We start from the raw sequence: 15,728 nt of genomic DNA, 5'->3' as shown, positions 1-15,728 counted from the left end.
CCGGATTATACATCTAAAAAACCATTCAACCAGATTATAAATTGTGTACGAAATTTTTGCAGTGAATTTCCTACATAGCTGCTATACATTTGCAGTGAATCTCGTATAGAACCGACTAATTCGGGATAAGGAGTTGGGTAGCTTTGGAATCAAATGATGCAAAGATTAGTCATTTTAGATTGGATACCGAAGTTTGAAATCCTAGCGTCCATTAGCGGAGAGACTCGTTCAAAGTCAGAGCAAAGTTTTGTATGGATTAGTTCACGTAAATTAGCACCAAGAGAATCCAAAAATGAGACTTTAAGAGAAGTTCAAGATCCCAAACAGCAATAACTTTAAAAATGTCTTTTTACTTTCTGAAGTTTATGTATTTGTAATTGTAACATTCATGTAGTTGTATCATATTTATCATACTTTTCAGGGTTGCAGCTTGCGAAAGAGACGTGGAAGATTATTTTTGGAAATATCTTGCCTGCGGATTTTTGGATTTCAAATCTTCAAGAGTGGTTAATAAGTAACATGAGAGAAAGCCATTTTGGCCAGGATAAGGACTGGTCTTGTGTATTTCGCTCGATTGTTGATGGGATTCGAGGGAATGATTTCATTTTTTCTCTTGTTACTCAGTGCGCAATTGATAGTGACCCGGGTGAGGAAGAAACAAACTTTCTCAAAAAATTAAGCTTTTCCCATATTTGATTGCCCAAACAATTTCTCATCACACAAATTAACAAGCAAGTACACAAGATGTTAATTTATTGAGAACTTACCAGATTGCAGGAAAAGCTTAATTGTACATAACATTCTAATATTATAATGCATCTCCTATGTACAAAACAAACCATTCACCATTATGGCTAATACCAATCTTTACTGAACAAACCTAACATAAAACAAACTATTCATCATTAGTACTTAAAGTTGTGTACATTATTATAGTTGTTGAGAAGCAGCGTTAACCGGTATTCCTCATCCCAGCAGCAATCCCATTTACAGTGATAAGCAAAGCATCTCTGAGTTTAAGGTTGTCGTCATCACGCCTCAACCTCTTCAGAATCTCCACCTGCAACAGGTTCATGGGATTGAGAAATGGAAGTCTGTTCTCAACCAACCTCCTCAAGCTCCTATTATTCTGCTGAAGTTTCTCGTGCCCACTAATCACGAGCACAAACTTTTCAGCTGTCAGGAGCTCGTTTCTTAGCTCACGACCGAGTTCTTGCCTCTCCTCTGATACAAGGGCTTCATCATAGTACTTAGCTATAGTAGTGTCTGCTTTACCTAAAACCATTTCAATAAGGTCTATTGTACTTTGAAAGAAAGGCCATTCTTTGTACATTGCTTTTAGTTCTTCGCTGTGACCTTTCTCACAAGCACCTTTCAAACCTGCTCCAACTCCAAGCCAAGCTGGAAGAACAAATCTGGTTTGAGTCCACGCAAATACCCAGGGAATAGCACGAAGGTTTCCAATTCCCTTTGTGTTCTTCCTTCTTGCAGGGCGACTACCTATGTTGAGGAAGCCGAGTTCTGCTTCAGGCGTGGCTTCATGGAAGTAAGAAAGGAATTCTGGATTTTCGTAGACTACATTGCGGTAACACTTGCAACTGATCTCTGAGATTTCTTCCATGAGACTACGCCAATTTTCATCTCGGGGTGGGAGAGGTGGACGAAGGGTTGCAAGTAATACTGCAGTTGTGTATATTTCAAGTTGTCTAACAGCTATCTGTGGCAACCCAAACTTAGCCTCTACCATTTCTCCCTGCTCAGTAGACCGAAGTGTTCCCTGCAAATGAACCGTGGGAAACATCAGTTTTTGCTTTCAAATGTTTTATTCAGATACGAGCTACGTCAGCGGTAAAACTTGTTCCTTAAGACTAGTCGTAAGACTCATGTCATGATCTAAAATCAAATTCATTGTTGAGCATTTAATTTGATTATCAGGTAAATAATACTAAATAACAAAGCTCAGATAATATACTAGCCTAAAAGTTCTTAATATTATTGAATGTTCTCCAAAATTCAACCAAAACAGTTTCATAGTTAAACAAATCAAAGTAAAACAACGTAAACATGAATAATTACTCTATCAGTCCAATATTCCAAATGTTTGTCACTTATTTACGATCCAAGGAATCAAGTCCTAGAAGTTGAAACCATTAACACACCAACCTCTCATGTGGGATACTGGATACATACCATACCATCAATGTACCAAAAAAATTACAGCCACCAGCGCCTCATACCAGTAAGTTTCAAGCAGGTTCTTTTTTTTTTCAAAAAAAAAAAATAGCAACAATAAAGTTAAATGCATAACCTACCATCACAGATCCAGGTGGTTGGGACTGAATAGCCAGATATGTAGGGCCACCGCCTCGACCAATACTGCCTCCGCGGCCATGGAACAGTGTAACTTTAATACCATAATCATTGCAAGCAGCTACAACATCCTCCTGAGCTTTGTAAAGTTCCCAAGCAGCAGTGAAGCGGCCAGCATCTTTACCAGAATCAGAATATCCAACCATAACCTGCACATACAAATTTATAATACCATAACATGAATTTCACATAATAGCCATAACATAAAATTAAATGAATTTCGGATTAAAAAGGCACCTCTTGATGTCCATTGTGGTTCTTAATGACGTGCTCGCGGTACCAGTCTATTGATAAAAGTTTCCGGATAACTGAACCAGCTCCTCTCAGGTCCTTCACGGTTTCAAATAGAGGGACAACCCGCAACCTAATGCAAACATGTCATAAGATTCAAATTTTCACAATATAGATATATGGCCTGTTTGGATTGGCTTATTTTGTGGGACTGTTTGTTAATAAAAAAATTAAAACAGCTTATGACAATTTTCATAAGCTGTTTTTAACTTATTTTCATAAGTTCTCCAATATAACTTATAAAAACAACTTATAGCATATACAAAAACTTTAACATTACTTTATCTTTTGATATAAAAATAGCCTATGCAAGCTTATACATAAGCCCTTATCATAATAACTTAATAAGTGTTTGTGCTATAATCTGCAAATAAGCTGCTTATCAAAACAGGCCCTATGGGAAAGTAACTTTTTGATCATTAAATTTTTTTTATCTTAAGCACCACTTTGATCAGACTAATTGAAAGAAAGGATTCCTACTTACGTTCCACCAGGACATGCTCTTCCCAATTCTCCAATAGCAGCAAGCCTTGCATCCTTCTGTAAAAGCTCTACTGCAAGGACATCACTTGCCTGATAAACAAGCAAAAGTCCATATTATTAGTGTGATTAGGGAACAACAATTGACATAGCACAAATTGTAGTCATAATTTAAAGGTGGCAATTAGTCATACACTTGAGGCCATAGATATCACATAGGCTCCTAGAAAATCACTCCCTAGTTCAGCAGCGATTCGGAATGTATCCAAGACTTCCTTAACATCAGCAGGAACCTAATAAAATCAAGATACCAATCATAAATTGCCAGGAACGTTGAAATGATCACAAGTAGTTGAGCTACTGATTACATTAGATAACCGTGAGTGAAACGAGTACACAATAGATTTTTATCTAGCAATCAGTTGTCTCAATATCATGAGACTATTAAGAAGTGAATGGAATGAATAAGCAACAATAGATAAAAAAAATTAAAAGAAAAACGAAATTTCTCTACGGAATTGATTCTTTCACTCAGGCAACAAAAGTAATTCCCGAGTCTTAACTGCATTTCCAGAAATAAGTTTTAGCTTTTCAATATAACTGAATATCAAAATTGGATGCATGTGCCATAATTAGAAGTTGATATAAATATACATCTATTCTAAGCAAAAATATAAAAAGGATTGGAATGATGCAGCAGATAAAGGTTTAAACATCCATTTTGGTAAACTAATTCCAAAATGAAAGTCTCATTAATTTGGTTCTTTGATGATAAATACACCAAAATGGTCTATCGATGTTTGTTCACTTCACACCGGTCTATCAATGTCAATTTTCACAGCAAATAGATTCTCCATATGACGTCAAAATTTGACATATTTTTTGTATTTTTCATTAAAAGATGGAATTGATGTTAACTTCTTTCCTTTCCTAAAATAGACTTGTATGCTTTCCCAACCCACAAGATATACAGCTAACAGCTTATTAAACAGTTGCTTAGTATACTAAAAACTTTTAACTGTCTCACCTCCATACTAACAGGAACTAGTGGCCTCTTTCCTTTCAGCTCTCTTGTTAAGAAGTCCAATTTCTTATCTTCATCCCATTCACTATAAGTACCCATATCCAAATATGTTGTAACTGCATCAAGTGTTTCAGCATGTCTCCCAGATTCCTATAATGCAGCTAGTTTCAGATCATAATTGATTACTCAAGCAACGATAAACATGAAATATAAATCGTACCTGGCGTAAATCAAGCTTCATTAAAACCATTCCAAAGGTTGCAACTCTACGAATGAGATCAGCAAGGCGACCATCAGCTAGCACCCCAGACCCACATGATTGCTGAAGACATGGAGAGTTAAATAGCAATTGTGGAGTGTGAACAAACCTTTCAGGAAAGAAAGGGAAGGAAAGAGTACCAGAGATTCATAACTGAGGAGCAGAGGATCCAAAAGCTGGTCAGCTGTTTCATAATAATCCAAAGGATCATAGTCACATGCAACATCCTCAAGAAGAAGTTCTAACCGTCTACGGCTTCTCTCAAGCTGAACACAATGCATGCATTTATTATAATGGTGATTTTAATTACAAATTGGTAGTTGCTATCTTAAAACAGAAAATATGTGATTTTGTATCCAGTAGATATTTTGATAATGCATATAATTAATGTATTAATATGTATATCTATAGCTAAATTGAAAAGATGGATAGATGATAGATTTTTGGTGAATACGTGAATACTTTTGATATATATATATATATATATCACATCCAGTCTCAATCAGAAAATTATGTAGTATGTTATTCTATCTATTTTCAAACTAGTGTCCACTGCAAATCATTTGAAGCATTTACGGAAGATGCAGAAATGCAAGGAACTTATCAAGTATGTACAGCCGAAAATGCCAAAGAAACCAATCGATGACAGCATGTACAGCAGATATTCGATGACAGCATTGAAACAATCACTTTTTAAGTACTAATCGTCGGAATCAATCTGAAGTAATACCTTATCCTTTACATTTCCCAGGACAACTCTATAAGGAGCAATTCCAGGAAGTTGAGGGAGCTGTGGCTCCAAAAGTTTCTGAAAACTGGACTTTCCTGTCTGAGATTCTGTAAATTTCCTCTGAGAAAGCGGTTGACTAGAGTTGTAAGAGGGAGAAGATGGAATTGAAGATGAAGCACCATTGGAATTTTCTGAACTTGTTACTGATACTTTAATACTGGGATTGCCAGTTCTGAGTGTAGTTGGACTTGGAGAAATACCACCGTCCTATTAATTAAGAAAACATACATTATATAGCATGCTAGGAGAATTCAAAACTGCCACAAACACTGAATTGATCTACCTTGTGATCAGGTCCGGGGATGTCTAGTCTAGGATGCTGCGATTCACCATTTTCTACATGAAAAAAGATAATGAATTAAAAATCCCCTCATCATTCCTCGTGCATAACAAAATAGAATTTATATTAAGGATTGTAGGGATTCTTAATAATTATTTCTCGTGCAATCAGAAAGGGGCATTATTCGACTGATCATTTGAGTGTTGGACGAAAAACAGAAAGTCAAAAGTACAATAATGTTCTTGAAAACAAAAACATTGAAATCAAAGAGATATGGTATGCTCAAATAACTAGACAGAAATAATCAAAAGTATTATGTGTACCAGCAAAAGAGGGTAAATGAGCTCTAGCTGGAAGCTGTGTTGGAAGTGACTGACTTCTATTCATGGACTGATTCCAACTCTCATGGCGATTCTCGTCTTTAGCTTCTGTCAAGAAAGAATTGACAATCAACTCTTAGAAGTGGATAATAAGATCATCAAACATAATGAGAAAACACTCCCAGGAAACATTCACAAAGCCAGTTGAAGTCTATCTTATGTCATCAAATTAGACGAGATGTGACTACAGATTAAATGTAAATGAATCCCTCTCCATTCTTAATTCCAATTTTTTGTGCTAATACTTTAGAAGAAATGTGTGAGCTAAAATAGTTAGGCTTTGAAGAGAACAATTATGATTACCGCTCATATGATATCTAACAAATTGAAGTAACAAGATTGAACTGGACTAATATTGAAGCTATCAAATCTTCATGTGCATAACAAATCTGTGTTACTTTCAACGAACAGCGTTTGGTAGTCACATGATAGAAGACAAAAGGTGAATGCTAAGTCCCTTGGCACTTGCAAGAATCTCGCCAAAAATAAAATTCAACAGACAAACCTTCTAGAATTTCATGTGCTAGTCTTGACAACGTATCACTGCACCGATTCATAGATAGCTCAAATCTGAGGCTATCCACTTCCCGAATATAGAGGTCAATAGCCATCCATCTAGATAGAAGTGAAACAGCTTTTGTGACCTGAGGAACAAAAAGAAAAACATTTACTCAACCCAGAGTTGAACAAAATATCCGGCAGATTTGATGATATTATTCAATTACAGGCAACAAAACTAAACAAATAAAACAGAAAAGAAAATAACTTACACTTAAAAAGAAATGTTGACACAATAATAGGTAGCACACTTTCCCTCAGTTATTAATATTCATAAAAAGCAAAATCGCTGATAGTGAGCACTTGGATGGATGTTAAAAAAGCTCACCTTTGCGGTCACATTTGGATTTCCATCTCTATCACCTCCCATCCAAGTTCCAAACTTTATGGGAGTGCAAGTCAGTGGAAGTGGCTTTCCAGTATGCTGCAAAATGGATAGAATGTATGAGAAAAAAAAATATAAAAAAAAATTACAGCTAATTGACCAAGAATTCAAGATGAGACCTTCTTTAAAGCATTGCTGACTCGACGTAAATAATGAGGAACAGCTTTCCAGAGTGACTGCTCCACTATATTCAAACCTGTGAGAAATTAAAATAAAACGAACAGTTCTTAATCTTACACGCCAAATTATTATTATTTTCTTTTAATGTGAACCAGAAGAGCTGACATATACAATACTTGATAATCAAGCAACTTACCAGCTCTAGCTTCATCAACTGGAGTGGGTTTTTGGCGCCTAAGCTCATCTGTCTGCCATATTGAAGTTATCTCTCTCACCTACCAAATCATGATGACGTATGAGAATACGGCAGACATATTTCCACTCAATAGTTAAACAGATAAACTCTCATCCTCTCACAGTACAGTGATTTTTTAGAGTGAAAATACAGTAGAGAAGTAATACCAGATCCTCAATCAGCATTTCTCGATCTTCAGGGCTAAGATCAGGTCGATCGTTATAATCCAAAAGATGCTACATGTTGAAGAGTGAGAGTAGTTAGAGACAAATATTTATACTATCTTTGAATTTGAAAACTTCATTCCATTGAATTTTTGAATGGCCAAACAAAGTAAAATACTCACAGCAATTCGAATGTGTTTGTACTGCAGTGTTCGTCGATTAATTTGTGTGGGATGAGCTGTAAGAACAATCTCAACCTCCTGAAGCAACAAAAATAAAAAAAGGTCAAACAAACTGGACAACTGATTGAAAAACCAGCAGTATAGACATTACATTCCAAATAAACAAGAAAAACATTAAGGATTCAAAAGAATCAAAACATAGCATTTCACAATTTCCAAAAAAATGCAAGGAAAATGCTTTATAGTGACGTACAATGGAAGATCATTTTCTACCATACATATGTAGATAGACATGAAAAGAACGAAAAACGGACCTGTTTGCAGACTGTGTTATAAAGATCTTTCGGGGAAACTCCACCCTGCACAAGCTGGTTAAACACATCATCACAAGATTTTGAAATTTGTGCCATATTCCCTCCTTTACGAACCCTGTGAACATGTAATTTCTGTTAGAGATTACCATTACCCTACGTAGGCCCTGTTTGGATAAACAACTTAATTAGCCTCATAGCATAAGGACTCATCATGATATTCACTTATCTATAAGTTATTTCTATAACAGAAGATAAAATAAAGTCGTAAGTTTTTTTCATAAGCTATCTTGGAGAGCTTACGAAAATAAGTTATTTTCGTAAGATCTCATAAACGGTTATAAAAGTGCTTATGTCACTAGATAAGCTTGAATAAGTGAATTCAAAAATGAAATTTGGAAAGTAATATTAATTACCAACAAATAATCAGAGTTAGTGTAGCCATGGATTATTTATTACCTATGGTGAGTTTCAGCTATACCCATCATAGTAAGATAATGGCTGAAAGCACGAGCAAGAGTGAAAGCTTCTTCTAATGACATCTTTGACAAATCTGAAGCTAACTGCTTCTCAAGTAACTCAGCCATGTTCACTATACCTGCTTGCCTCATATTGCATGCACTCTGCCAAAAACAAAAACAAAAATAGAAACATCATTCACTATTACTCACTTATGAAAGGCGTGTCAGTGCTTCATAGATTTTCACATTAAGCAAGGGGGAAAAATCACATAAAAGTAGTGAATATTGAAAACAATGAAAAAAAAGTGGGGTATGAAGAGAAAGAGAAAAGTTTGAATTTTTAGTTACCTGAGCAAGGACACGAATTCTTTCGAGTTTGTCAACAAAGGTGGTACCAACTTCACGATGAAGAATGTCGTTGAGAAGATTACCAAGCAACCTACAATCATCATCAAAGCTCTGGAACGAGATTTCTTCAGCAATATCATCTGTAGTGTCTGTCATTGTGTGAACAAGAAAAGAACACTGAGCAAGAAACAACAGTGTAATGAAGCAACAACAACACAAAGAAACAAACGATGATTATCAAACAAAGAAGCGACACGTGGCTGCTATATTTTGTGTCTATCTTAGTGCCGCAGTGGAAAAAGGGAAGTTTGGTGCAACGATTATTTATGACCTCGGAACTAACTATCTATCATATTCATCATGTGATTCCAAGGACCTTTGATGATTCTAAGGATATTCCATTTTGGGGTCCGATTCATGGTGGATATAGTATTGGTACTTTACTCAATTTAAGTGGTCCATCTTTTTTCACAACTTTTTTCATTTAAGTAACTCCATGGCTTATTACCTATGGTGGAGTATTAAATTAATAGAGCAATGTAATACAAACGTAATTCATTCATGTACTAAGATATTTCAAGTTTCATCTTTGACATTTGTTTATTTAGAAATTTAGTTAAAAAGGAATAACTTATCTTATTTATTGAATATGCTTTAAAATCTCATCGTTTGTAAAAATCTAAAAAATTGATTCTTGCTTATTGTATATGTTAGAGGTGAAAGCTTGCTCGCCAAGGTTATTATGAATTGAATGAATGTAGTTCAATCATTGAGCAACGATGAAATGACAAAGTTCTATTTATACATAAGAGGTGTACAATGCTAAGCTACGGTGCAACTAACTGCATCTTATAATTGTAACTGACAATTTTGGTAGATAGTTTTGCAGTGTAAGGAAACAAGTTAACTAGATAATTTTACTCTACTCTCTTCATAATGCTATATACCCCCTCACAAATTGTAGGGTTGGTAGATGACATTGACGATAGTTTGAACATTCTAGCTTCTTCCTCATGACGTGACAGTTTATTTTTAAGTGCTTGATTATTTCATGAAAGACATGGTTAGCATCTATATGAATAATACTTTGATTGTCACTGTACAAGACTGTTAGTTTGGTGGATAGAACTTTCAGATCCTTAAGAAGAGACAATAACCATTGCAATTCACAAGTTGTAGTTGCCAAGACACGATATTCAGCTTCTGAGGATGATCTAGATATTGTTAGTTGTTTTTTTGTTTTCTATGAAATCGAAGAATTGCCAAGAAAGAAACATTGATCATATCTATGTGTAGGGTGAGATATAAATTGGCTCAAATGTTGAGTGATGAATGTGATATCAAGTCTTGTTATGTTAAGATATAAGAGTTCGCCAATTAATCTCCTAAACGATTCAATATCCTTAAACTAATAAAGTTTTAGACTTTGAAAAATAAATGATAAAAAGGGCTCATCAAAGTTTAAGAACTCGACAACATAGTTGAAATATGCATCAAAGTAGGACCAATATTCTTTGTTAGAGTGTTGTCAAATGTCAAACTCTCTCCATGGGAATGTTGCACATGCATTTAATGTATTGGAGCTTATTTTTTTACTTATTCAAGAATCTCACACTAAATATTCATTTATTGATTTTTTTTTGAAAGAAATAATATATTATTTCGGCTGCAATAGATAAGTGTACAGACTATTTTTTTTCGACAAATAAGTGTACAGACTATAAAATCAGCACAATTTAACTACTAAAGCCAATCAGCACAATATTCATTTGTTGATGTTGTCGATAGAATTCCGTCAATACTCTCTCAACATTAGAGGACATGCTATGACCTTAGTGAATCTCTAAAGCTCAATTCACTTAAAAAAAAAAAAAAAAAAAGTATAGAACAAACAATTCTTAGCAAATGGCGTTAACCCATTTGAGAAAATAGAGTAAAAAAGTAAAAGCTAGGCCGTAACCCATATGAAGAAGTTAGTAAAAAAAAAAAATCCATGTTCAGATTTTTACAAATTATTTCTATTAAATCGGTCAAAAATTATTTATACTATAAGCAGCTGCGTATTTTTTTTCTTTCTGCAATGTAATAGTCATATTTTTTTTCCTTAAAAAAAATAGTCATATTTATTTATTTTGCATGTAGACGACCACTATAAATTATCACAGACAAATCGAAAAATTCTGGATTCGAATTCAAAAAACTACAAAATATTCTTTCCAAAAAAGAACTACGAAATATATCCAATCGCACCGTGTCGACATTACCGGTTGCGTAAATTTCATCGTTCATTTCCCCTAGCTAAAAAGATTCAACACAGTATATATTTCTTCCAAAAATAAACATGAAATTTTATACAAAAATAATCGAGTATTTTTTTCTTTAGGAAACGGGTAGAGACTGCGAAATCTGAAAAGAAACAAAAGATTTGCTATACTTTTAAAAGAAAATTACAATACATACTAAAAAAAGAAGAATATGTTTCCAAAAAAAATAGAAGAAGACGAATATTTACAATACTGTACTCTAAAAAAATTATTTCAAAATTTTGCTTAAAAAAAGTTATTTCCAAAAAAACTATTTTGAAATAATATTCAAAATAACTATTGATTTTTTCGTCGTGAGATGAGGATGCTAATAACCATATACATAATTAATTGAATGAATATAAAATGCAAAATTTTGTTTATAACGGTAACCGGAGGGTACATATCCTTACTTTTAGATGGATGTAAATCAATCATCTTCTATAATTAATTTTCTGTTTTCACACTAAAAAACATATTTGACATTTTGATTGCCCTAAATTGAGTCACCTATTTGTTTAGAGCGTAGAATGATATTAAAGGAACATCATAATAAATCACCTATTTGTTTAAATATCAATTTTTTATTTTTTTTTATTCACTTTACACTTTACTTTAAAGGATCCAAATTCCTAAAAAAACTATTATGATTTCTTATGTTTTTGTTGACAATCTTCTTTCAAATAGATATATGGGTCTTGTTTTTTATTTTTAAGAGGACGGGTCTAAACATAAAATAAAAAATAAAAAAAAAAGGTATACAAAAAAAAGATAAGCTATCATATAATATAGTTTTTTTTTTAAGAATCATATAATATAGGTTTTTGTCAAAAATAATATAGGTTATTCCCTAAATAAAATATAGGTTATAAAACGTGTCGAAATATTTTCAGAATATGACATAATTTTATTTCTATAATGAAGATTATACGTTTAAAAATTACAACTCCTAAACTATATATAAAGCACCAAGTTTTCAGTGGTCTCATCACACACTCACTCTCTTACAAAGAAAGAAAGAAAAAGAAAACCTAGGGCAGAGAAAATGGTTGGTTGGGCTATTGCTGTGCATGGTGGCGCCGGTGTGGATCCTAATCTCCCACCACAACGTCAGGAAGAAGCCAAACAACTTCTTACTCATTGTCTTAATATTGGCATATTTGCTCTCCGTTCCAATGGTTCTGCTGTCGATGTCGTTGAACTTGTTGTATGTTTTCTCATTCCATCTCTCTTACCTTAACAAACTTGTATCGTGATGACGTGATTAAAACTTGTATCGTGATTAATTTTGTATATAAGCATATATAATCATATTATATATATGAATATTTATCGATGTGTAGTGATGACTGGTCTTTTTACCATATTGAAATAATTTTATACATGCTTGGCTAAAAATATATTCATGTATGTATATATGAACACTGAAAAACATTAAAACCTTCACGTTCCTTTTGTTTGTCCTAGTTATAGGTTTTTGCTTTCTAGTCAAACTCTGGTGTTAACACTTTAAAACTCAGTGTTATACAATTGTAGGTCGCAAAAAAAAAAAAAAAAAAAAAACGAATTAAATGTATACTATATTTTTTATAAACTCTTGCAAAAATATTTAAGCAAAAGATGGAGTGCATAAGGGTCGTGTGCTGCAACACTCTATTCATATGTTAATAAAAGCATGGTGATCATCACGAGGATCCTATTTACGGACGAAATTGGCATCCCTATAGTAATCAAGTTATTTTCAATAATCAAGACAATCTTAAAGGTTCTCTTGTTGATTTGCCGAAGCTTTTGGTTTGGTCTTGGACTAAAACTAAAGTTATAAGGGTTCATCCTACAATTTACATAGCTTTTGGTTTGATCTTGGATTAAATCTAAAGATAAGAGTTTATCCTAAAATTTATATCAATGGAGTACTTGACCGTTTATATATGCTTAGTTTGCTCTTGGATTAAAACTAAAGATAAGGGTTTATTCTACAATTTATATCAATGGAATACTACACCGCTTATATGTTTAGGTGTGACTCCTCTTAGAAATTGATTTTTGTTGGCTTCCGTTATGTTTAGGCGCTTTTGTTTTTTTGACTTGTGTACAATTCAATTTGAACACTTCTTATACTTTGATTGTTGTGTTTAATATATTTCTTTTTCGGCCTCTTAAAAGTAAACTCGATAAATAATCTCTCAATTATTCTAGAAGTTTATGAGTATACAATTCTACATTGTTTGATATCTCACTTGATTATTTAAGTTAATATTAATATTTGATATCTCACTTAGTTATTTAATAAAAATTTAATTTGATATTTTTTGATATCTAGCTTAATTAGTTATTTATGTGTTAATCACTTATTTGATATATTATTCTTCAAATTCAATGATTAATATTTGTCTATTTAAAAACATTTTGCTTTAATAGGAAGTTATTTTGTTTTAATAAATGTTAAGTTATTATTTAATGGTATTATATTTTCTTGATATGTCATTCATAGGCTAATTTAACATTAGGTAAACTCACACTTTTAATTTTACGAGTAGAGTCTCTGAATTCTACATAGGTTCAATGATTTTACCTAGATCATTGAGTTTGACAACATTGTTTGTAATATGCATCAAACTTATTTCTATTGTTGTAGATTATTAATTTTTAATTTAAAATAAATATAATAAATCCATGAATAACATTAACATGTTTTTATCCCCTAACAAAGATAACATGTCTTCATGTTTTCATAAATGGGTTGAATGTTGCGGTATGAGGGAGAGACTCTTACAATATGGTCAACTAATGTTCTAATCATGATATAAAGATATGTTCTCACTATCATGTTAGTATCATATGATGGCTAGAATTGGATTAACCTATGGTGGAGTGAACATATAGAAAGAAAAAAAAAACAATAACAAGATTTTTGCTTCATTAAGTCATTTGTTAATCATGTTTAATGATTTGGAGTCTCTTTTTTGACAGGTGAGAGAACTGGAAACAAATCCCCTGTTCAATTCTGGGCGTGGATCTGCTTTGACAGCAAAAGGAACAGTTGAAATGGAGGCTAGCATAATGGATGGTACAAAGAGAAGATGTGGTGCTGTATCTGGTGTTACCACCGTGAAAAACCCTGTCTCACTTGCTCGCCTTGTCATGGAAAAGTCCCCTCATTCATACCTAGGCTTCTCTGGGGCAGAAGAATTTGCGAGGGACCAGGTTCGTATAAATTATACAAACAATTAGATGTATAAATGCATACTTTCTTTGGAATAATAGTTATTTTGGTCTTTGAATGTGTAATGACTAATGAGTAGTTCAATTCATATTATGCTTGTTTCTATCCGTATTATAATACTGCAAAATAGCGATATACTTTCATTAGATACATATTCATAGGCATAATTAGTAATTGTGTTTTTGCTAGGGTGTGGATATTGAGGATAATGAATACTTCATCACTCCTGATAATGTTGGTATGCTGAAACTTGCAAAGGAAGCAAACACAATTCTGGTAAGATTTTTCAAATTGATGCAATAATTACTTGTGCATTTTTACCACAGTAATTAAACTGTTGGATTCAGTGATTTTGATTAATGAATGTGTTTGATGGACGATGATTTGCAGTTTGATTATCGAATTCCAACGGCTGAAAACGAAAAGAGTCCACTACCAATGAATGGGCTGCCACTAAGCGCTTATTCTCCAGAGACCGTCGGATGTGTGGTGGTGGACAGCGAAGGAAGGTGTGCTGCTGCAACATCGACCGGAGGACTAATGAACAAAATGAGTGGTCGAATTGGTGACTCACCTATCATAGGTGCTGGAACGTACGCATGTGAAGTGTGTGGAGTTTCTTGCACTGGTGAAGGGGAGGCAATCATACGTGGCACTCTTGCGCGTGAGGTGGCAGCAGTTATGGAGTACAAAGGTTTTGGCCTTCAAGAGGCCGTGGATTTCGTTATCAAACATCGTCTTGACAAAGGGTTTGCCGGTCTTATTGCTGTGTCTAGCAAGGGTGAAGTGGCTTATGGATTTAATTGTAATGGGATGTTTAGAGGTGTTGCTACTGAGGATGGGCTCAAGGAGGTGGGAATATGGAAATGATAGTAATAATAGTACTTATAAATACTGCCTTTGCAACTCTTTCTTTTAATAGGGTTTTGAGGCTTAATTTTGATTAATTAGTATAAGTCATAAGTCATTAGAATGCTACTTAATTTTGTTTTTTTTTTCTTTTCTTAAGAAGTTGTCACTTAATTTTGCTGCTACTTACTACTATTGGAATGCTACTCTTTCATATATTCCATCCATGACTGTAATCATGATCATAATCCTCATTGATTTTATCATTACTTTTTCAGTCTATGCATGTATTCTGATTTTGCATACTATATATATTGATTTCTTTCATGTCCATTGTATATAGAATGTTGATTGTGGGCTGTGACTGACCAATTGACTAGGGAAAAATAACTTTGATTATTCGTTACTACTATTTGAAGTAATATTTACCAATCTCCATAAAAGATGGAGACTATGACTTTGTTTGGGAGCTTGGAGGGGAGGATTTTGGAAAAAAGGAAGGAGCAAGTGGAAGAAATAGATGACATTGGAAGGAGAGGGTTTTGGAGGTTAATTTTTTACTCATAATAAAAAATCCCCCTCATTTGGGAGAACTCAAATATTGTGTTGGAGGAGGATTTTGGGGGGTTATGGAGGGTTTATATGAATTTTTCAAATTCAATCTATGTTGTTATAATATTTTTAAAATTAAAAGTATATTAATCATAAATAT

General features: G+C 33.5%; 2 protein-coding genes across 2 annotated transcripts; one reads left to right on the top strand and one right to left on the bottom strand.

The window, feature by feature from the left end:
• Positions 1-691: 691 nt before the first annotated feature.
• On the bottom strand, positions 692-8,979 carry LOC11405385 (phosphoenolpyruvate carboxylase 4). Its single transcript, XM_039829870.1, has 20 exons — positions 8,639-8,979; positions 8,289-8,452; positions 7,833-7,947; positions 7,519-7,596; positions 7,340-7,408; positions 7,134-7,212; positions 6,937-7,013; positions 6,761-6,856; positions 6,380-6,518; positions 5,818-5,922; positions 5,498-5,550; positions 5,155-5,421; positions 4,565-4,690; positions 4,386-4,487; positions 4,169-4,315; positions 3,336-3,434; positions 3,146-3,234; positions 2,608-2,734; positions 2,313-2,519; positions 692-1,777 (listed from the first exon to the last, which is right to left on the bottom strand). Exons 1-20 carry the CDS (start codon positions 8,792-8,794, stop codon positions 953-955), a joined length of 3,120 nt encoding a protein of 1,039 aa, XP_039685804.1. The 5' UTR covers positions 8,795-8,979; the 3' UTR covers positions 692-952.
• Positions 8,980-11,986: 3,007 nt separating this feature from the next.
• On the top strand, positions 11,987-15,037 carry LOC11411785 (probable isoaspartyl peptidase/L-asparaginase 2). Its single transcript, XM_003591809.2, has 4 exons — positions 11,987-12,148; positions 13,915-14,148; positions 14,357-14,443; positions 14,558-15,037. The coding sequence occupies exons 1-4, from the start codon at positions 11,987-11,989 to the stop codon at positions 15,035-15,037; spliced, it is 963 nt and encodes a 320-aa protein (XP_003591857.2).
• The last annotated feature ends 691 nt before the right edge of the window (positions 15,038-15,728 follow it).

The sequence above is a fragment of the Medicago truncatula genome, chromosome 1 (assembly GCF_003473485.1).
Source record: "Medicago truncatula cultivar Jemalong A17 chromosome 1, MtrunA17r5.0-ANR, whole genome shotgun sequence".
In the NCBI taxonomy this organism is placed as follows: domain Eukaryota; kingdom Viridiplantae; phylum Streptophyta; class Magnoliopsida; order Fabales; family Fabaceae; genus Medicago; species Medicago truncatula.
This window is presented reverse-complemented; position numbering and strand designations above follow the sequence as displayed.